At 37.5% G+C, this 23,801-nt stretch overlaps 1 protein-coding gene across 2 annotated transcripts in view; it reads right to left on the bottom strand.

Annotated features, from left to right (window-relative positions):
- vps50 (VPS50 EARP/GARPII complex subunit) overlaps positions 1–23,801 on the bottom strand; it is a 143,308-nt gene that overhangs the window by 3,427 nt on the left and 116,080 nt on the right. For both annotated transcript variants that reach the window (XM_056249694.1, XM_056249693.1), the window contains 4 exons: positions 22,352–22,500; positions 18,199–18,295; positions 17,104–17,262; positions 4,669–4,790 (listed from right to left, as the gene is read on the bottom strand). In XM_056249694.1, coding sequence (XP_056105669.1) covers positions 4,669–4,790; positions 17,104–17,262; positions 18,199–18,295; positions 22,352–22,500 — 527 coding nt within the window. The remainder of the gene's footprint in view (positions 1–4,668; positions 4,791–17,103; positions 17,263–18,198; positions 18,296–22,351; positions 22,501–23,801) is intronic.

The raw sequence follows: 23,801 nt of genomic DNA on the forward strand, positions 1-23,801 counted from the left end.
TGTAATGGCCACTATTAGAGATGGTGCTAGGATGAATTCTGGGGCTCTCACATTCATCTTTTTAACTTAAATAAGTGTATTGCTACTTTAAGTTAGATGTTTTTGAAAGAAGTCTCTTATGTTCACCAAGGCTGCATTTATTTGATCAAAAAGTCCTGTGATCAAAGCTGAATTTTGAGCATCATTACTCCAGTCTTCAGTGTCACATGATCCTTCAGAAATCATTCTGATATGCTGATTTGCTGCTCTCTCTCTCTCTCTCTCTCTCTCTCTCTCTCTCTCTCTCTCTCTCTCTCTCTCTCTCTCTCTCTCTCTCTCTCTCTCTCTCTCTCTCTCTCTCTCTCTCTCTCTCTCTCTCTCTCTCTCTCTCTCTCTATATATATATATATAAAATTAAAAATGAATAAATAAAATAAGAAAATATGTAAGAAAACGAGAAGAGGAATAAAAAATGATGTAAATAAATGAAACTAAACTATAAGCAGAAAACTTTCAAATAAAACATTTGTTAGAATGGTGATGAACGTTGCAGGTGAGTAATAAGGGTCTCACATTCAAATCCCAAAAGAGCATACTTTTTTTGTTTATAAACCATTTTTAATACGCCATACCACAGCATGTTCAACCATAGACGGTTTTACAATTAATTTACTGATTTATTTATTTTATAAAGGAGTCACAAAACATTAAACACAGTAAAACATATCATGAATATATAACGGTTTTGTCAAATATAATATTTTTCCAGGAGAGAGGGCACAGCCTGACCCACGCCGTTGACCCTGACTGCCGTGTGAACACACACACACACACACTGACAGAAGGTCTACAGCTAGAGGCAAAGACGGTCAGGTAGAGTTCATTCATTCACAACTAGACTTTTCAGAATTTCATGTTTCATCATTGATGTTTCAGGAATCATCCCAGAGCTTAATCAGATGTAGGATGTGGATGCCGTCTAGCTGAAGATGTGATGATTACAGAGAGCATCGGCTCCCTGCTGCTATAAATTGCAATCACTGTTTAGTTCAGAGCAAAACTGGCCAGCAGAGAAAGCAGCGAGACTAAAAGATACAGACTGCTCTTTAATACCACTGTCAAACACAGTGCTCTGCCATTCTCAGACAAGTGGCCCTTGACCTCATGATGCAGGTGTAGTGTACAGCTGAACCTTGCCAATCTATGCTGGGCAATGCCATTATAAACTATTTATTTGGTCTTGGCCAACTAAGTCCTTATAAACCAGTGGTTCTTCTCATCCCAGGGGTCGGAGCCCAAAAGGGGGCATTAACAAACTTCCAAGGGGTCCCAAAGATGAAAAAAAAAAAAAAGTATTACTTATTATTTGGTTATTTGTTTATTACTGATATACATCTTTCTAGTCATGCCAAGCTCTAAAATATTTTAGCGGGTAGAAATTGTGAAATTCAAAATTCAAATATTGTTGTGGACAATGGGGGGCCTTGAAGTCAAAACGGTTAAGATCCACTGTTTTAAACAGCCACAGCCCTATCCCTAACCTACATCTACATTCAGAGGAAAATGAGAGGTTGATGTCACTGAAACCCTAAACCTAACCCTAATATCTGATTGGTTAATTGACAGAATATATAATTCACCAGCTCTGTGATGCGCCACGCATTAAGTAATCCCGTTGAAAGGTCATGCGTGTTCTGGTTCAAAAATCTCATTTTCTCAAAAAAAAAATCGTCCGACATCGTTGTTTTACCTTTTTTTTTGTAAAGGGCGTTGACTTCATCTTTGCACATTCTCATTGTTAACACTAGGTCGGTACTTCCGCCTTCCACGTTTATTTGATTTCATTTATTCACCGTCTTTGCCTCTTTTAACCTTTTTTAGAAAATGACAGATGGTTTGTCTAGATAAGACCCTTATTCCTCGGCCAGGATCGTGTAGAGCCCTTTGAAGCTGCACGGAAAATGCAATTTGGACCTTCAAATTGTTGGACCCCATTGAAGTCCACTAAATGGAGAGAAATCCTGGAATGTTTTCCTCAAAAATCTTAATTTCTTTTTGACTGAAGAAAGAAAGACATGAACATCTTGGAGGACGTGGGGAAGAGTAAATTATTTTAATTCTGAAGTGAACTAATCCTTTAACAACGGTGCATCTATACGTAGGGGACCAACTATCAAGGGGGGCACTAAACAGAGAGGCCCCATTTTGGCTAGCGGTTGCCCTGGTGGGATTGAACATTACAGGAATGATGTTTTAGTAGAAGATTCTCTAGAGTTCCTCGTATATTCTGGGAACATATTGTCATTCCACAAATGTCCATCTGTGCTGTTGTTGCGCACTTTCTCTTGCACTTGCACTAGTCTTTTCAGTTGTTTAACAAAAGCATGCTCATCTCTAGACGGTGAGCGATTCCTTCTTTATGCTGCCTTGAGCTATAGAAATGAATAATCCATGGATTAAATGGTTTGAAAAATGCATTTTTCATTGATACATCATCATCTCGCATGCAGCCACATCCCGACGTCTACAGTGAAGCTTGAAGATATACCATGAATAACCTCTCTGAAGTCAAGAGGTGTCAGTCAAGTTGTGTCAAAAGTGCTTCCAGCAAATCTCCATTACACTGAAGAGTTGACGAGTACAAAAGCGTTTCTGCAAGTCTGTGAGCTGCGAGATTGCCGGCACACTGAAGATAATATACAGGGGCAAGGAAAGAGTGTTGGAAGACAGGTTGACAACAGCTCTCTGGAGAAGACATGGCTTCTAAGTTGCTTGTCACATTGCCACACAAAAATCCCCGATGTTCATTTTCAATAATCCAGCTCTTGACTAATGACAAGCAGATGGGTGCAAAGAAGAATGGTGCAAGGAGAGGAAACCAGAAGGAAAAATAAATATGAAGAAAATCAAACATTGATGGATTTATATATGCAGTTACTTGAGAGCAACAAAGCCGTTCTGCTCATAGCACAAAGTCATTACAGACATTTGATGAATCCTCACAGAACTAATGCATTTTACAATATCTACAGTATGAGAACGCCTCAGGAAGAAGGCAAAAACAGAGAGAAACACTCCTTCACATTAGTACAATGATGAGAGTTGGTCCAAACACAAGATCGATGATGCAGCTGAAAATCTTAGTGTTTCTTGCTTTAAATCCAATAACATCAGCACGCAAGCAAAAGACTTCACACTCCCCCGAATCCCGAGTGATAAAGGGTTTGCTTTGCATCCCCAAAAGAATCACTGCCAGCCACACCATAACCGAAAAGGCCAAAAAGCTCCTCTTGCTAGTAAAAACACCCCATGAGTTAAGTCGAGGAATAAAGAAGGAGAGAAGCTAAAGCTTTCATTCAGGTTTGCTGTTTTTGTACATATGGCTGTGGATTAAAAGCATCTGGCCAGAACATTTGCCTTTTTTGTTATCAGATATTTGCTTTAAAAGTAAACATATTGTTGGATGAAGTCCTAGAAAATCAAACAAGTCTGCTTTCATGACAAGATAAAATGCTTTTGTTGCCATGTTTTAAGCATATACTGTTCATGTTCTACCGCTTCAAAGTTTGCGGTCAGTAATATTAAATTAAGGACTTTTTTATTTCAAATAAATGCTTCTTTTAAGCTTTCTATTCATCGTAGAATCCTGAAAAAATGTATCACTGTTTCCACAAAAATGTTCAGCAGCTGTTTTCAACATTGATAATATAATACATGTCTCTTAAGCAGCAAAAACAGCATATTAGAAAGATTTCTGAAGGATCATGTGACTGAAGACTGGAGTAATGGCTGCTGAAAACTAATACCAATTTATATTGATTAGGACTCATCCTCTCTGTTATTATATTGGTTGAGACATTCAATTATCTAGCGATTAGTGTAGCAGCTTTATGCTCATGTCTAAATCCACTTGTGCTTGCTTGTACTGTAAATATCACTGACTTAATCAATTGAGATCTGCCTGAGGAACTTCAAGAAGTTGTTGTTAGGACGAAAGTGAAAAGATTGGCAACGCTTTTAACCTTCAACATCCATTAAAGCAAAACGGAAAGAGCGTGGCATAACCCAAACACTTTTAAGGTCAGTCCATCTTATAAAACCAAGCAATTGGGCAAAAAGGGCATTTGTCAGAAAAATGAACAAGATGCCAGATACTACATGGAATTCCAGGGGAAAAACTGGGAAAACTGTCTAGACATCAGCACTTGACATCTCATGCCTCCCTGGGAGACTAGCAAGAAGAAAGTCACTTTTGAGACAAGCCAACATGAAGTCATGCCTGGAATTTGCTGGAAACCATGTGACAAAACGAACAGTTTTGGAAGGATATTTTGTGGTCTGATGAGACTAAACTTGAGCTCTTTGGCCTGAAAGTGAAGTGCTATTTTTGGCGTTAACCAAAGCCGATACCAATAATACCAAGCAAGATGGTGGCAATGCCATACTCTGGGGGATAGTACAGTAAGAGGGACTGGAAAACTCTGTGGCAACATGGACACAGTCTAATATAGGCAAATCCTTGAGGAGAAGCTGAGAGGGAAATACTATTTTCTTTGTTTGGGTTAAGGCTTGAGTAGTTTGTAATGGCTGGTATTCCAATGAAAACAGTCTGTGGTAGGAGATTTATCTGAGAGCAGGTGGTCTCATATACATCCACACACATTTGGTTCAGCTCGGTGGGTCACTTACCCCTCCACTAATGTCCTGTTGGCCAGACGGATGCAGTGCTCCCATAAGACATTGGACACAGGCAGAGGAATCCGGACTATTTTCGACACATCTCCCATTCTTTGGTTGAACTTCTCAAACTCCTGCAGAAAACAATTTAGGACATAAAGGTCAAATGTCATGACACTCATTTATTGTCTGGATCTATTAATTTAAAGAGACTAAAAAGTAATATAAATAAATATTGAATAATAATAAAGAAACAGTAAAAATGCAATTCATACATGCAATGATGAGCATGTTTTTAATTTTGGAATTCAAATTCATTTTGATATTTTTTGGAGCGGCATTTAGTTAAAAAAATGTCAAGGTTATAAAACTGTCCTGACACCAAAGTCCTCAAAAATGTAAATATATTCATGATTTAATAATTCACAATACTTGTAAAAAAAACTTTTTTAACTTTAGAAATATATTTTACAACATAATGTTTAAGTGTTTAAGTTTAAGTAATGTTTAAAACACTTATAGAAAATACAGTATTGTACTTGTTTTCACCACAGCACACTGACTGAATTGAAACATTTCTTGAAAACGGCATGAACGTTTTTCAAACCATTATGAATGCACACATAGTACATTTCCAAGAACTTGGCATATGCGTTTTAAACTAGATTGTTATTTTAATTGTCATTAACCCAAAACCATTTAGTCTTGTGTGCAGTGCTTGCTGTTAACAATCCACCATAACCATCAGCATTATTATTGGGTGTTGTTGGAACCATCAGCATGAGAGGTCAAGCACAGGCTACAAATAGTATTTTAGGATGCCGCACAAATCCAGAAATCCCAACAAAGGTGTAAATCAATTACAGAGTCAGAGAAGCGTAACAGCAGTCTATAAACGTTCACTGGAGCCATACTGGCAGGCCATGTTGTCAAACCTACAGGATTCAGGTTATTCAAAGCGGCTCTCTCGAAGTCCCTGCAGCGCAGATGTCTGGATAAAGCCGTGCCACATTCAAAAACCTGTACTGTATAAGCCGGCTTCTCACGGAGGTGTTGATTCAGCTGTGCTTGAGCCCATTTCTCTTTCACTTGTGACAGGAAAACCCACCCATAACTTTCTTGACACAATGACATATGGCTCATTTGAGAGCCAAGGACCACATGTACTGTGATCTCGCACCTTGGATCTTGATACAAAGCCAAGAGCACTAAAACTGCTGTGCAAGTTGTCTGGGTTATTTTGCTACCTTTAATCTTCTGAATTCACTTTTAAAACGTCCAGTTTATTTTACAACGTAGAAATATGGTTTTTAAAAAGAATGCAAAAGTGATGGTCTAAAGATTACCGTTTTTCAGAATCTAATTATAATTTATAGGCCCTGCAAGAGACAGTTTAAGAAGTCATACTGAGAAACTAATCACAGCAAACATAGATCAGATTATTTGCGCTCAGTCATGTTGATCAGTATTAAAGCAATGCAAACCTAAAGGAGGCCCAGTTTTTGATTTCTAACAAACTAATTACGTTACTTAGGTACTTTTTAATGGAAAGTAACGCATTGTTACTTTTTCTCACCTGATCTGCGCTTGTTATTTTTTCAAAAAAAGAAAAACAAAGAAAGGAAAGGCAAATTCACACATGTACAGTGTGGGCAGAAAGGGCAATGTGATGTTTAAAGATGAACTGAACTGAAATTTGAAAAACGGTGATATAACAGATCTATTTTATTTCTTATCATTGGTACAATTATTAAAATGTCAGAATTTGTTAAAAGGGATACAACTTAAAATTTTCTTTTAATTGTCATAAACAACACGTTATCAACGTCGATTTTTTTCAGTTCAGTTCATCTTTAACTAAAGTTATTTTTGCTTATTCGTATGGTTGAATTGGATCAAATGTCAGGAGCAAAGAGACTAATAAAGTGAGAAATACATAGTATTTGTGTTATTTAACATTTAATTATTGTAGTTAACTAGAACTACAATAACCATCATGTTCACACAGCGCACAAAAACACCTCTGCACTTGTGCACGATTTCTCACAACATGGGGACAGGAGAGCTGTCAATCAACAAATAGGGATTTTGAAAAATTAAATCAGATATTTTGTTGTAAATGTAAAAGTAATGTGTTACTTTACTAGTGAATTGAAAAAAGTAATCTGATTACGTAATGTACGTAAAACAAACCTCTCCGGGTGTGCCTTTGTGCCGTTTGATACAAATCCAACACAAAGGTTGAACCCACTTACATCCTAAAGAACTGAAATGTCACTCCTGAGCTTGTCATCAGCATAGCTTTGAATGGTCACAGTATCAGTCTTATAAATCAACCCGCAGAAAAAGCAAAGCAAAGAATCTCATTTAACCTTCAGAGTTTGTGCGAGCTTTGGAACGGGTTCTGAAATTTGTTCTTAACTAACCTCTCTGCCTCTTTTCCAACATTATCTATAAGGATGAGAAGGGTAAAAGGAGTCAGCGGGTAAGCTGTCTGCCCCACTTAATCTGGCAAACTGCATCGCTTTTGTCACATGACCATATAGTTAGAAAGGGCCTATCATATACAGATTATTGTGATTAAGAGATCACATTAGAAAAGTGATTTAAAACGGCTTCTTTATTTTCTTTTCCTTTTTTGTGTGTTTTAAGCATTATTATTATTTATTTATTTTTACACAGAAAAAGCATCCAGGGGCTCGTTCTTCGTACGTTGCTTAAAACATCCGAGATCAAATGAGACATCTAAGATGATATCATCGTGCTAATCATGATCCGGCTAATTGGGTTCTTCGAACACACCTGTTGTTTATGATTAGTATCGCTGGATTGAGTTATCTGAGATAATTGCGCGTTCATGCGCTGGTTTAAAAGGGGATATGTATCGATAGTAGAAACATTGATCAGCAACGCTGCTATTGGCTGCTCACCGTGGCCAAAGAGCGCGCTCAGTTTTTCACCGCAGCAGAGCAAGAGTTATTGCTTGAAGGATATGCAGAATTTGAAAACATAATTAAAACGCCAGGGAACACCTCAAAGTGTGCAAAAGCCAGGAGAGAGGGCTGGCAAAAAGTAGCAGACAAATTAAGTTTGTAGTGACCATGTTAGATGTTTTTATCACTTATTACAGTATATATTTTTTTATTTGAATCATTTCTAAATAATTAATAACTTTGTTCATTGTAATGTCAGTCACCACCCACTACTAGAACATGGGAACAAGTAAAAGTGAAGTACTAGAATATTCTACATAATGGTAATTTGTACTATAGGCTACTATAGTCTCTTTTAAAAAGGCACTGTTAATAAATGTTTGCTTGTTTATAAAAGCAACCAAGAAAAAGGCTGAGAAAAAAAGAAAAGAAAAACAAACAGGTGGTGGTCCTGCACCCCCACATTATACCCCGGCAGAAGAGCTGGCCCTTGGGTTAAATGTGAACCGACCCGTCCTGGGTTCAGCTCTTCCTCAGACACACAGCAGGGACCAGTAGCAGCAACTCCTTCATTACTGGTAAATGAACTTTAAATGATCTTACACTGTAAAATATTTTTTTGCTGCACTATAGGCCTATAATCCCAATGGCTGGTCCAGCCATATCAACTGTTAAACCTTGAGTAGGCCTAGTGATGAATTGCTTACTTGTGAAAGTGTGCATGTGTGAAACTACATGTAGCCTAGTTAATGTAAAAAAAATTGTTGCCATGAGTTATTGATCACATTTCCCCCCAGTGTACTTCATTGTAATGAAATTGTGTTTTCCTCTTTTGTGCAGTTTTAAACACCAACACATTTATCTGTTCCAAGTGGCTGAACCATGTGCAGTAAGTGGACTTTTCCAAACTTTACATCAAAAGGGAAGAAAGTACAACACTTTGTAATGCCCATTTCCCCACCAATGCACAGGACAGTGAAGAAACTCTCTCAGATGACTGTCTTTTGGAGAAAGTATGTTCAAATAACTTTACTTAATTTACACTTGAGTACCTATTATTTCTGAATGCAATATGTGTTGCAGGACTCAGGGGCGTTGCTAGGCCCTTTTTAGGGGGGCTTCAGCCCCTAAACTTCTGCCTAGCCCACCTAAAAATGTGAGATTAATGTAGGCTACACAAATTCGTGTTCGCTTCAGTCTTGTTATAATCAGATTCAGCGCGTTCTTCATCTTCAATCCGCAGCAGCGCCGAGCAGAGAGCACGTCAGAAACAGAGGACAGGGTGTGTGTGTTCATGTGTGTGTTCATCTGAGCCTCATTGGTCTGTCACTGCTCGTCAATGTCAGAATATTTGAGATGACCAATCAAATCAAAGTAGGCAGGCTTTATGGTCACAGACGCTGCTTAGCGCGAATTTTAACAGTGCGACTCGACGGTTATGGTCAAGTGCGAGATAAGATGTAAGTAGCTAAACTTAACATTTCATATTTTACCTTTTTTTAGGTCAGAAATGTTAAACGAATGACAAAAAATAATCAGGCAAACTAATATAGTTTTGTCTAATTTCGCCATTTTGAACTGAAAATAGGCCTATGTAACGTGACTCATGTAATGTAATAATTAGTTAACAAGAAACATTAACAAAGCCGTTTTCATCATGTTAGGCACAAGATTAATAATGAATGTGTACATATTGAGAATATAATACAAATTGTAGCCTTTAGTAAATAAAAAAAGCTCAGCTTTAGGAGGGGAAGAGAAAGGGATGAAGAGACTGAGAAAAAAAGAAAGAGTGATGGAGATGAGGAGAGAGCAGGTATTGACAAATAATCTACTGCCCACTGACATGGTTTTAAAGCTATTTCTTATCCTTTTTTTTGGTCTTCAAACGTCTTGAAATGCACAAATCAGAGAAATAAAAACCAACTACCAACCTCAAATTTAGGACCTCTGTGATTATAAAGCCCTGTCTACGGCCCTGTATTAGGCAGAAGATCAATAATAAATGTGTAGCCTACATATTGTGAATGCATTTAATAAACTTAATTACCTTTAGTAGCTTTCAGTAAATAAACGAGTCTGAGAAAATGATTCATAGGCAAAATCAACCTATCAGTTGACCCTATGTTTACTTTCTTCACTGACAGACAAAAAAAGCCTATATCAGTCAAAGCTCAGCTGGGCAAGATAAAAAAAAAAGAGAAAAAGAGTGTGAGGCTGATGAGGAGAGAAAAATAATCAGCTGCCCACTATCCAAGTTTTTTGGCCTTCAGAACATCTTAAAATGCACATATGTAGATCAGAGAAACCAAAACTTTCTCGGGGAGACCCCGAACCCCCCTATTTGCCCTACCTCACATTTGGGACCACAGTTATTATAAAACCGTGCCTTTGCATGGTAATGAAAATGGTTAATAGTGAGCTTTAGATCCTAAACTAAAGTGTTACCTTTTTTTATAATTTAAAAAAAAAAGTCATATTGGGGGCTTAGCCCCACTAAAATGAAAATCCTAGTGACGCCCCTGGCAGGACTCCACATCTACAGAAAGGCCTACAGAAGAGTCTGCACAAAGCAGTTATACAGAGGTGGGCAGTGTATACTTTTCCTTTTATTTTTTGTTGCATAAGGCTTGTGTTGACAGGTTTAACCCAAGCCCCCCTGCCCCTAGAAAATAGAGTATTTGGGGGGGGGGGGACTTGACAATTTAAATAAAAAATCAAAGAACTAAGCATATTTGTCTTGTCTTTTATTAAACAGTTAATGAAATGTTTTATATTTTTGCTGATGGTGGAAATGTGTAAATGGCACATGTAATGTCACAGGCCCTGTCAAGTGCAACCCTCAGGCTTTTCAGACACTGAAATCTTCCCTTTAGTTGGCCAAAGTTCATTTCATTGTGTGACCTTGTCCTGGCTAGAGCTGCATTGTAACTGTGTATGTAATACAGTGAGCTTGATATTGATACCATGTTCAAGTAATGTGCATAAATGTGAATCTCTGTGCTTCCACATTTGTGATATGGAACAGTCACACACCATCTAGAGATTTTAGTCTGTCAACTGCCTTTTTTTTAATTTGATATAATATTACTAATCTTGAATATTAAGAATTGTAATAGTAACTTGGCTGCACATTTACATTGTGATCCCCCTTTCTGTTCACAAAATCCCCTTCATAGAGGCCTTGATGGGAACATGTGTGCAGTCTATTGACCAATCACATTAGTGAAGCCTGAGGGACATATCTGTGTCATATTAATCGGCATGTTCATGATTGCATGATCTTCATTAAAAATTATAATACCTGCGTTGGCAAAAAAAAAAAAAACCCTGCTATAGCCTACAACCTTGGGTCTAAACTGGCTTGGAAATGCCACAAAAAAACACCCTAAAAACTGCTTGAGCGCCAGGGTAAACTTTGTGAATGACACGACAGACAGCACTTATCAAGTTCTCCGCATCTCCAATAGTTTAAAGGAAAAGAGCCACTCGCAAATAATATCAGGACAATGCACACAGTTTGTGCTGTTATTAAAGGCCGACTCCGACGAGTCAATTAATGTGCGTTTCCAAAAAATAATTGATGTAAATGACATCCTCACGAGTCATGAGAAAAATTATATCTCTCAAAAAGTACACTATCGCGCTGCGTTAAAAGACTTCTCGTTTCACCTCCGCTTATAAAGCCGCGATCTAATCCTGTTTACATGAAATAAGCCTGCTCACGAGCAGGTTCAAGCTAGCGGGCACCTGTTGCTATGACAGCAAGTCTAGGATGAGCTTCGAAGAACCAAACGATCCAAGATCATGCCAAATCGTCAACAATCAAATCCAGCTAACTGAGTTAGCGACGTACGAAGAACGAGCCCCAGGTCTAAAAATGAGTCTCATACATAAACTGTCTATTTATAATAAAAATCAAGTCAATTATTATAAAAACTGGTAACTGCGTCATATACTTGGGGGTAAATTGTGTTAAGCTATAGATTAAGAAATAGTTTTTTTGTGTGTCCTTCAAATATTCTGAATATCAAACCTTTTCTGGTTTATAAAAATAATATGAAGCAGGAATATTCTACATAATTCTGCAAAATAGCATTCTTTGTCATTCCAAAACTGAATAACTTTCTTTATTCTGAGGAACACATAAAAAAAAAAGAAGATGATATTTTTTTGTCCGTACAATTAAAGTCTAAAGGGTTAAATGTACTCTTTGACTTTCATTGTATGGACAAAAACTGTAGAAACATATCTTCTTTTGCATTCCACAGAAGTCACACAGGTTGAGAACGGCATGTAAATGATGATTGGTTGAACTATCCCTTTAACTAGAAAAAGGAACAGCTTACTGTTACCCAATAGATAACAGTGCATTTCTGCTCTATAATGCAGGGAAGCGATTGTACCATTTATTTATATATGCAAAAGCAAATGCCCTTTATGTGCCCGGGCACCTGGACTTCATTTTAAATAAAGCAAGAGTCAATGTGAGTCACTGCAGTATTTCCGCAGATACATGATTAATTCAGTAAGCTTGGCAAACCCAGACAAATTGGCTTCAAACAAACAGACTTGGCGCAGGGCGAGAACGATGGCACCGAGAGAAACGGGCACAGCGCTTCACTCAGCTCAGCGGGCGTACAAAGGTGAGCCTCCTTTCTTCATTTGCAGCCAAGCTCCATTACATTCCACACTAAAAGTTTGCAGCTCGGATCAGGAACTTATGTAAATCCACATGATTATGCATATTTCGGAATTCAGCGAGCTTCCTCAGCAAATAAGCCAAAGAGATAATTCAATTGTGAAACTCCATCTGCTCTCAGAGCTTTTTTTTTTTTGGTCTCTTTATATATGCGTCAGCCATTCAAATCGCTCCCTAACCCAATGCAAAATTCATATGCGCTAATGAGCAGAGGTTAAAGAAGAGATGTGGACATGCAAAGGAATGAGACACCCTCAAACCAGTGACACTTCACTGAGACATGAGATAACTTTTCCACTCTTAAACTTGCCCCTCAAATTCTGAGTGTGACTCCCAAAACCTGACCATTTAAATAATTCAGACCCTGACAAATAATTGATAGCCGTGATCTTTCAATCTAGAGGAATTCACGAGGCAGAGTCATTAGGCATGGAGAAAAAAATGTCTGGAGAAAATCTGCATGAAGAAAGCTAACTAGCAACCTTAGGGTAAACATATCAATCAAGCCTGCTCGTTGTGGGCTTCAACTTGTTTGTTTGCTTCAGTAGAAGTCACAATAGGGCCAGTATATTAACACAGACGTAGCATTTCCATGCATTTGTAATGTGCTGCATGTGAAATGGCGACAGTGACAGGGGGACAGTGACAGCTTTACTGGGCTTCCATTCAAAAGTTCAGATCCCACAAGTCTCTCCACAGCAGCACCCAGAGGAGCAGCACTTAACCTGAATTATCTCACTTTAAACATGCAGCTGTGTGAGTGGGCATGAGTTCAACAACATGAGGTCCACTGCACATGACTACACACTTGATTTCACTTGATGAGAATTTATCTGCTGTGCCGGCGCTGCCATTCATTCAGAAATCAAACACTGATAATAACAAAGTTGGCAAAATAGTATGTATGTATGTATGTATGTATGTATGTATATATATATATATATATATATATACACTCACCGGCCACTTTATTAGGTACACCTGTCCAACTGCTCGTTAACACTTAATTTCTAAGCAGCCAATCACATGGCGGCAACTCAGTGCATTTAGGCATGTAGACATGGTCAAGACAATCTCCTGCAGTTCAAACCGAGCATCAGTATGGGGAAGAAAGTTGATTTGAGTGACTTTGAACGTGGCATGATTGTTGGTGCCAGAAGGGCTGGTCTGAGTATTTCAGAAACTGCTAATCTACTGGGATTTTCACGCACAACCATCTCTAGGGTTTACAGAGAATGGTCCGAAAAAGAAAAAACATCCAGTGAGCGGCAGTTCTGTGGGCGGAAATGCCTTGTTGATGCCAGAGGTCAGAGGAGAATGGCCAGACTGGTTCGAGCTGATAGAAGGGCAACAGTGACTGAAATAACCACTCGTTACAACCGAGGAATGCAGCAAAGCATTTGTGAAGCCACAACACGCACAACCTTGAGGCGGATGGGCTACAACAGCAGAAGACTCCACCGGGTACCACTCATCTCCACTACAAATAGGAAAAAGAGGCTACAATTTGCAAGAGCTCACCAAAATTGAACAGTTGAAGACTGGAAAAATGTTGCCTGGTCTGATGAGTCTCGATTTCTGTTGAGACATTCAGATGTTAGAGTCAGAATTTGGCGTAAACAGAATGAGAACATGGAACCATCATGCCTTGTTACCACTGTGCAGGCTGGTGGTGGTGGTGTAATGGTGTGGGGGATGTTTTCCTGGCACACTTTAGGCCCCTTAGTGCCAATTGGGCATCGTTTAAATGCCACGGCCTACCTGAGCATTGTTTCTGACCATGTCCATCCCTTTATGGCCACCATGTACCCATCCTCTGATGGCTACTTCCACCATGTCACAAAGCTCTAATCATTTCAAATTGGTTTCTTGAACATGACAATGAGTTCACTGTACTAAAATGGCCTCCACAGTCACCAGATCTCAACCCAATAGAGCATCTTTGGGATGTGGTGGAACGGGAGATTCGCATCATGGATGTGCAGCCGACAAATCTGTGGCAACTGTGTGATGCCATCATGTCAATATGGACCAAACTCCCTGAGGAATGCTTCCAGCACCTTGTTGAATCTATGCCACGAAGAATTGAGGCAGTTCTGAAGGCAAAAGGGGGTCCAACCCGTTACTAGCATGGGGTACCTAATAAAGTGGCCGGTGAGTGTATATATATATATATATATACACATACGTACAGTAGTCAACATTTGAAGTAAATCAAAAAAGTTCATCAAAGTTGTCCTAAGACAAGACAAATTCATAAAAATGTTTGATGAAAGGTTTTAATCTACTTCAAATGTTGATTACTATATATTAGGGGTGGAACGGTACATGTATTCGTATCGAACCGAAACGGTACGGGCGTCACGGTTCGGTGCACGAATTTACACGGAGAATACACGGTATAAAAATAAATAAAACTCGCGTGCAAATTAATTAATGTAATGCGGAACTACTGTTAGATACGCGGGTTCTTTAGGGACACATAATCTGTAGCATCGGCTTAGCTCTGAACGCGCGTTCACTTCAAACGTTGGCTTTATACGCGGGTGGACTAGCGTCGAACTAGACGCGAATTTGACGCTCTATTCGCGTTTGCTGTGATCGTGACCGCATAATGAACAGGCTGCGATGTCAAGATTGCAATGCTGGTGTGTGAGAGAGAGAGAGAGAGAGAGAGAGAGAGAGAGAGAGAGAGAGAGAGAGAGAGAGAGAGAGAGAGAGAGAGAGAGAGAGAGAGAGAGAGAGAGATGCGCGATCGAACAGTGGAAACATAAAAAACATACTCCGTCATTTTGTTCATACAGATCATTAAACCTGCAAAGTGTTTACTTATATTTGTGTACACTCGCAATAAAACACAACATTGTGCTTTTGTCACACTGTAAACTCTTGTCGAACTGTAACCTACAACTGACACCCAACCAAAATCACACACACTCTCTCTCTCTCTCTTTTAAAAGCAAAGCATATTTATCCAACTCCATTTTAAAACAGTCTGTGGGTCCCATCATCTTTTGAAAATTCATCATATTGCTTTGGTTTTCATTTCTTGTCCTCGGAGCACTAATCTTACACATTCTACATTGATTAAAAAAAGAAAATCGAATGTGTTTTTAATGGTAGTATTATTGAGATTATGAGAATAATGTTACATTGTCAATTAATAATGTTAATTAAAATTAAGGAAAACAAATATATTGATCTGAAATATAGAAAAATAATTTTAAATGAATAGTACAATTACCAAACATATCGCAAGCTCTTTTTGTCTTTTTATTAATTTAATTAATAAACTAATTATATAAAACTATTGTCAGTGCACTACAAATAAACTGGTTCTATGCCTTTATTAATAAAACTTTTTTTTTAAATACAATGCCTTCTGCCTTTTTGTTTTGCTTTTCCCTCCATTGTACCGAAATCGTACCGAACCGTGATGTCTGAACCGAGGTATGAACCGAACCGTGACTTCTGTGTACCGTTAACCCCTACTATATATATATATATATATATATGGTGTGTGTGTGTGTATGAATGTATGTATATATATATATATATATAGTGATCAACATTTGAAGTGGATTGAAGTGAGCATAAGAGACTCAAAAAAACATCTTATCGACCCAAAACAGTTAAATGATAATTTATATAGGGTGTATATATATATATATATATATACACATGGTGTGTGTGTGTGTGTGTGTGTGTGTATGAATGAATGTATGTATGTATGTGTGTGTATATATATATATATATATATATATATATATATATATATATATATATATATATACACCCTATATAAATTATCATTAAACTGTTTTGGGTCGATAAGATTGGTTTTTGAGTCTTTTATGCTCACTACATTTATTTGATACAAAAACTACAGTTAGAATATTACTATTGTGAAATATTACACTTTCAAATAACTTGTCAGTTTAAATATATTTTAAAATGTAATTTATTCCAGTGATGTCAAAGCTGAATTTTCAGCATCATTACTCCAGTCTTCAGTGTCACATGATCCTTCAGAAATGATTCTAATATGCTGATTTGCTGCTCAAAAAAACTCCTTAAAAAAATTCTGACTGACCCCAAATATTTTGAACAGTAGTGTGTGTGTGTGTAATTTTGTACAGTTCATAATAATTAAAATATAGAAAATATATATTTTATACCTTTAATATTATTAATACTACACATTACTTTACATGAATAGTATCAATATAACTAATTCTTTTTTATGAGTAACGCAATAATGTAATCTGTTACTTTTAGAAATAATGTTATGCAGTACATTAAAGTATGTAATGTAAATTGCAGATAAATAATAAATAACTCCAGACTGTATCTCACAGGAGCTGATATTCCCTCACCTCATCAGCAGTCAACCCATAATCACATCCGTCACTTGAGTGAGTGTTTGTACAGTGTTTGAGTCGTCGTCTGTCTCTCTCAGTTAAACGCAGCAAGTCAACCTTAACTTTAGACCTCTGGATAACCTTCTGACACACACGTTCTGACACCACACATTTCGATCATCGAGTGTCCTGTCAGGTGAGTACAGCAGAAGAGTGGATAGGACATGTCAGCAATGCTCTGCCACTGTGGCATGACAGTTCCCTTAAAACTAAACAAACCGTGTTGTAATTGACTAAGGAAGCCGAGAATATGAGTGGAGAAACGGTTGGCTGATCTTTACTGATGCACGTCTAAGTGTGTTCTGCTCTAGTGAGAAACGAACAGAGAGGAGGGAGGCCACACGTTATTCTCGCACATAAAACCCACCGCGCGACCTCAAAAACACATTACCTTTAAAAGGACATCCACATAGATGTTGTGCTGTGACATTATCTCTTTAATGTCCCATTTCACTCCAGCCATCAGTAACAGCATCTGTTCGTAATCTATGGCTTTGGCCGCCACAATCCAGTAAATGGGTTTGCGGAGCTCGCTGGCTGTAGATACAGTCTATAGAGAAAAGAGCATAAAAAAGGTCAAAATAAAGAGCACCTATACATAACCATCAGGCAAAGTGTGGAAAACAGTTTAGTATTAGTCAAATATCCAAGATCCACAGACATTTAAGTAGTTGAGACAGTTGCTGTACATAAAGCGCTATGTACTCAGAACAAAAGTATTTACAGTAGTGATTAAGAAACCCTAGAATCCCCATATGTTCTATTGTACAGCTTTACTTCTTAATGATACTTACAGTTCAAAGCAATGAATAATAAGGACATTCATAAAAAGGACATATATGCTCTAATATGGGAATCAATTTCCCCCAATTCAACTCAAAAATGAAGTTCAGTAACTGCGTTAAATTAAGTCATTTCAACTCATTTAAAAACAAATCTTGCCTAGTTGAAACTTAAAAAAGGAAGTTGAAATTTATTTATTTTGATGAGTTAAAGTAAATGTTGTCATGATTTATTGATCATGCAATTTTTTACAGTGCATGTAAATTAAGAAAACTAAAATCATACGTGGATGTAAAGATACAAAAATTTACATTTAAATTAAATATGCATATATTTAGAATAATAAAGATTAAAAAAGGAAATAAAATGCTTATCCAGCAAAATGTGGAAAAAAACAGAAATAGTGTATTAGTTGTTTAAAAGGTTAACATACAGAGCACACATTGAATACACTTCCACAAGGCACTGTAGTAAATTACACTTCATATCACCTAATATCATCATAGTCCATTGCTCGGTGATTTTTGTCATAAAACACTCCACACCGTCCCATCATACAGACAGCGGAGCTCATCAATAGTCATTTTGTGTCTTATAACAGAAGTAACACATTTTAAAGACACTGGAGATCCTGCAGCAGACAGGAGGGAGATTGAAAAGACTCTGGAAAGGTCAGGGCCATAAACAGAGGGATGAAACGGACCTGTGAGTAGAACTGCTGGAGGAAGGGCTTCTTGGCTGAAGGCATCATGGTGTCGAGATGAGGCTGGAGGAACTCAAACTGCTCCGCCAGAAAAACTCTGCAGGGAAGAAAAGGCCCAAATCAGAGAGCGCTTTCTGCAGGTTTCCAGCAAAACAATCACTATATGACGTTACCCGCAGGGAACTGGCTGTGCTGAAAACTAGTTACAGTGGTGAAAAAAAAGGTGATATGTGACTAGGAAGTTCAATGCTTACATTTTTCAAGCTTACATTTTCCTGCTTTCATTTTTTTTTTCCAGACAAGACCTACAGACAGACTGAGAGCTAAATATAAGGGCTTCTATATTAAGAGCTACAGTTACTATAAAAATAATTCACTGTCTTTTTTAAATCACAACATTGAACCTCAGATTATTTGAAACCGATATACAGAAAAAAAAAAAAATCAGTAAAAAAAAAAAAAAAAAAAAAAATTAAGTTATAAAACACAAAGTAAGTTTTCTCCCCTTCAAGTCAGTATTTATGTAGATTTCTACAATCAATTAAATAACACTGGCTACGCACCGTAGTTGAAATTTGTCTTTGTCCATATCTAAAGCATTAAACACATTAAAGAGAGATACATAACAAAAAGATTACAAAAAACTCACCTACGGTAAGTGTGTCATTTCAAAAGAAAACAAACAACCATTCAAAACTAAAACAAGTAAAAAAAATTATAATGTTATTTGTATAACTCATATCTGACATTATAGAGTGTTTTTGTGTTAATTGGTGCTAAAGTCAAATTAAGTTCACTGTGATTCAGTGCTTTAAAACAAACAAACATGAAAAGGTCCATGGGGTGGATACTTTTTATAGGCAATGTAATGAGATCGGAAATTACCATTTGTTAGCATAATTTTCGAACTGCTGAATACATTTTTTTTTCTGTTGTTTTGTCTTACAACCTAAACAAGATGGCTCACACAGTCATAAAATTAATTTATGTTGTCTGAGCAAATCAACTGCATCCAGGAATCAAAACAAAATCCTGCAGGCAAAGAATTAACTGAGAGAAGAGGTAATTATAAATCACTGATTCCTAATGTACAACCGGGACCTTCAAAAAGAGTCACTGCTCACTAAACACCACCAGGTAATTTATGCTAATGACAGCCCACATACAGAGATAAGAGTTCAATGAGCAATAAGACTCCAAATATTTGCATATAACACCTAATGAACACTAGAGTTGATGTGAAAGCAGAATATGAAAAGCTATATGTTGAAGAATTCGGTTTCCTGTGAGTTATTGTTATGCAGAATATGTTTATGAACCTAAATCTTTGTACTTTTTTGGGAGAAAACATTTATTGACAAATATATTTCCTTTTAGAAACTTAAAATATCTGCCAAAATGAAGATTTTCAGTGTATTATCGTTTAAAAGTTTAGAGTTGGTGAAATATTTTTAATGTTCTCTTATGTTCACTAAGGCTGCATTTATTTAATCAAATAAAACAAAATAGAGTCAAATAATTCACTAACGCTTACTCTAAATATTACAATTTGAAATAACTGTTTTCTAGTTTAATATACTGCATTTTAGAATGTAATTTATTCCTGTGATGGCAAAGCTTATTCCTATTCCAGTCTTCAGTGTCACATGATCCTTCAGAAATCATTAATATGCTGATTTGCTGCTCAAGAAACATTTATTATTATTATTCTTATCAATGTTGTAAACAGTTGTGCTGTTTAATATTTTTATGGAAGCCTTGATGCATTTTTTTTGTCAGGATTCTCTGATGAATAGAAATGACATTTATAATGTTAAATTTTGGTCAATTTAATGTGCCTTGCAAAATTAAAGTACTAACTTTGCAAACTATATACACACACACACACACACACACACACACACACACACACACACACACACACACACACACACACACACACACACACACACACACACACACACACACACACACACACACACGTGTATGTATATATATAGTTTTCAGTCAATAGTGTCTCTGTAGTATAGTGTCTATATACATTTACGACCAGAGACACTATTGACTGAAAAGTGTAAAATCTCAACTACTGTCCACAACAACAATAAAAAACCTATTCCCTGAGCGCTGATTAGCCAGCAACAATGTTTTCCAACTACAACAGGCAAACTAAAAGTGCAGGTAATCAGTGAATCAAGTGCATCATGGTCACTGGAAACAAATTACATCTGGATATGTAGCATTTATGTGGAAGGTAAAAGGCCAAACAACCAGAGCTTGATTTTTAATTGAGTAAGTGGTCGCTTGTTTTTGTCCCATTGTTATACATTTAATAATGAGAATATTTGATTTAGAATGTGAAAAAAGGTCTCGTCTCACCATACATGTGGTGTCGATGGAATAGGGTATAATCGAAGATTCGTGTGGTTACGCTTGTATAAATACAGCACTCAGAAAGTAACAAGAGACCCTGTTTTGTCGCTTATCTTTCACACCCTCATGCCAGCTCTCTGCTCAGACTCTGAAGCCTTCATTGATTATTCCATTAAGCAAGGAAGTGCGGGGGAGGATGGGGCGCAAATAAGAGGTTGCACCGCCAATAACCTTGTGTTTTTGAGTGTAGTGCATTCTGAGCATGAACATGCTCCACAAGGAGAGTCCAGATCTTCACCGCTGTGATGACTCAATGTGATTGAGTTTTTGTGCATCAGGTGGAAGCAGACAGCCATTCGTTCCCAAGAAGAACCTTTTCCAGGCTTAAACTCTGGATCTTCTGATCTGTCTTCAGTCTAAGACTTTGAAAACGTTCTCCAGCACAATGCTTGGCGCGAATCGAACGGCATCTGGATGCATCCAAAGCAACTATAGGGAGGGTCAAACTCTCTCTGTGAATTTGCAAGGGAGTATTCCCTGCAGTTTCATGAATGCTTAACGTCTTGCTGAACAATCAGTCGAACGGGAAAAAGGTCAGAATAGGAGGACTGGAAGATAAACGTGGTTAGAAGGCCTGACGACTTGCTCTCAGGAATTGTGGAGGAGATTCAGGTAGCTCTCATCAGCCCCTGCGGTGTCACATCACTTAATGAAATGAACTCCCCTTTCTGTTGCCAGAGCTGGTTCAGCCCACTCCTGTAGACTCATCCGCACGGGAAGCAAGGCTTAATGGGGTTCGCTGATTAGATAACAACCACACTGATGTGACTGATTGGTTAGACAGGCTTGGTTGAGGTTAGACATTCAACACATAGAAACAGTAAGCTTGATTTTTTTTATGTAAATGTGTTCATTTGTGTACTTCTGCTACTGAGAAATCACACATACAGCTGGATACATGAAGGTGATACTGTCTGGCTGGTTTCTCTTTTTAAATGCACTCTGCAGAAATGTATTTTTAAAGAAATGATTTTTATTAAAAATGTAAAGAAATTGGTTCTCTAATGCAGCCTTTGTGAGCATAAGAAACTTTTTTCAAAAATATTTGAAAAGAAAATCTTAATTAGTAAAATAACATATTAATTTATTATTATAAATAAATGCTGTGTGTATATATTATATACATATAGCAGTGGCCAAAAGTGATGTCCGGAAGGGATATTTGTTTTTAATGACTCTACAAGTTCAATTAAACCATCAACATATGAGGAAAATATTTATCTATTTTTTAAATATTTAAAATATTAGGGACGAACAAAACACTAAACCTGGTAGTTATCTGATAAAAATTATTAGTCAAATTAAGGCAAACTACAACTACAGCTTTTATTTTACTAATAAAAAAAAAATGCATAGAAAAAAAGGAAAAAGCCTATACACTGACTATAACATAATCGGTTATTAATCGTTAGTTCTCTCGTTTTGGCAGGTGTTCATAAGTACTTTGTATGACAGCCTGGCCAAAAATGATGTCCACACAATTTGCCATGTTTCATTGCATTATCACAATCAAAACAACTACGCAACAGGCTTACAAAATCTTGTTAAAGACATTTCTAATAACATTTGAATAAAGAGTGAAGATGTCAATTTTCTAACTGTTGGCCACTACTGCACATATTTGTAACGAAAACAAGGGTGTGTAAATACTATAATAAATACAACTTTCATATTATGTGGAACTCTGTCTTAAATTAAGACGGTTTATATAGTAGCTTACAGTGATTCAGTGGCGACGACTCTCTCAGCCAAACCATAGAGCGTCTCACTGGCCGTCAGGATCACCAGCTGACTGAGATGAGGACTGGGAACCTTCTCCTTCCTTTCCTCAGGAGACACATGAGGACCTGCGCTCTCCCCTCCAGCCTCCTGCAGGAACAACAAACATTTAGCCCGTTTAAAAACGAACCGACCCAACGGACCAAACGGTATCAATATATTCAATAATATAATTCAAAATGACCAATAAGAGGACAGCTTTACTCACATCATGTGACTAGCATGAACACATTTCAGTACGCTTTGAAATTGCCTTGTGAATGTGAACCGAACCAAGCAAACAAACTACAGATCTAATAATGGCCCTGTTTACTCCTGGTATTAAGATGTGTTTTGGTCGATTGGGTCACAAGTGGACGACGCTGAATACAGGTGTAAACGGGGTCTAAAACATTTCAGCTTGTCCACTTTCGACCACTTACAAAGGTAGTCGAAAATGCAGAAACATGATTTAAACGTTGTCGGCTGGGGACCCAAGTTTGGTTTGAAGACGAATATCGTACCAAGCACATTGTTCTCTCACTATTCCTGATTTCTCACACACACTCACAGCGTTCGCAGTGGTCTGGCGGCTGTCAGAGAAGAAACCAAAGCTGATGCTCTCCGTATGTTTTTCCAGCGTCTCCAGGCGCGCTCATATGTATATTGCACAATGCCCTCTCCCTCGAAGAAATCAGGACAGAAGTGTTTGAAAGTGGGCAAAAGAGACGGATTAAAACACCAGGTGTAAACAGGAATGCGTCTTCCTCGTCTACATGTGATCCGATCGACCAAAACGCATCTTAACACCAGGTGTAAACAGGGCCCTAGACTCATCCTGCCTGAATGAAAGTAATAGGACTGAAATTATTCCTCAAAAGAATACAGTGTCCAGACTCCAGTAAAATACTGCCAGTATTTATTTATTTAACAAACAAAATGAACAGAGGTTTAATAATACGCTGTGAATGCTTTGATTTCAGATTCAGAAATGTGCACATGTAGTGTTGGAAGTGTTTTTTTTTTTTTTTTTTTACCAATTATCCTGAAAAATGGCTTGTTTTAAGGAAAAAGCTTTCCTTTGAAATACTGATTGCTGGAGATACAGTAAACAAAATGTTCTTACACTATTTTGCACCATTAAGTAAGTCATAGTTGCTTTTCGGAAACAGAAAGTGGATAACTACCATAGAGGTTTAGAGTTACAATAAAAGTAATGAGTAAATGAGCTGTCAAATGAGACCAAACGCTGTATACAACAACAAAAATGTTTAAATGTATTTAATGCGGAAATGTGAGTTCTGGCACCACATGCTAATGCTTTGCCCACACGCTTCTGCTTTCCCATCATCCTGTACCTGCAAGAGGGGGTTGTAAGGTGAAGCGTCCTTACAGTCCTTAATAACCATTTT

Source organism: Rhinichthys klamathensis, unplaced genomic scaffold (assembly GCF_029890125.1).
Source record: "Rhinichthys klamathensis goyatoka isolate OS25496 unplaced genomic scaffold, OSU_Roscu_1.1 h1tg000060l_1, whole genome shotgun sequence".
NCBI lineage: Eukaryota > Metazoa > Chordata > Actinopteri > Cypriniformes > Leuciscidae > Rhinichthys > Rhinichthys klamathensis.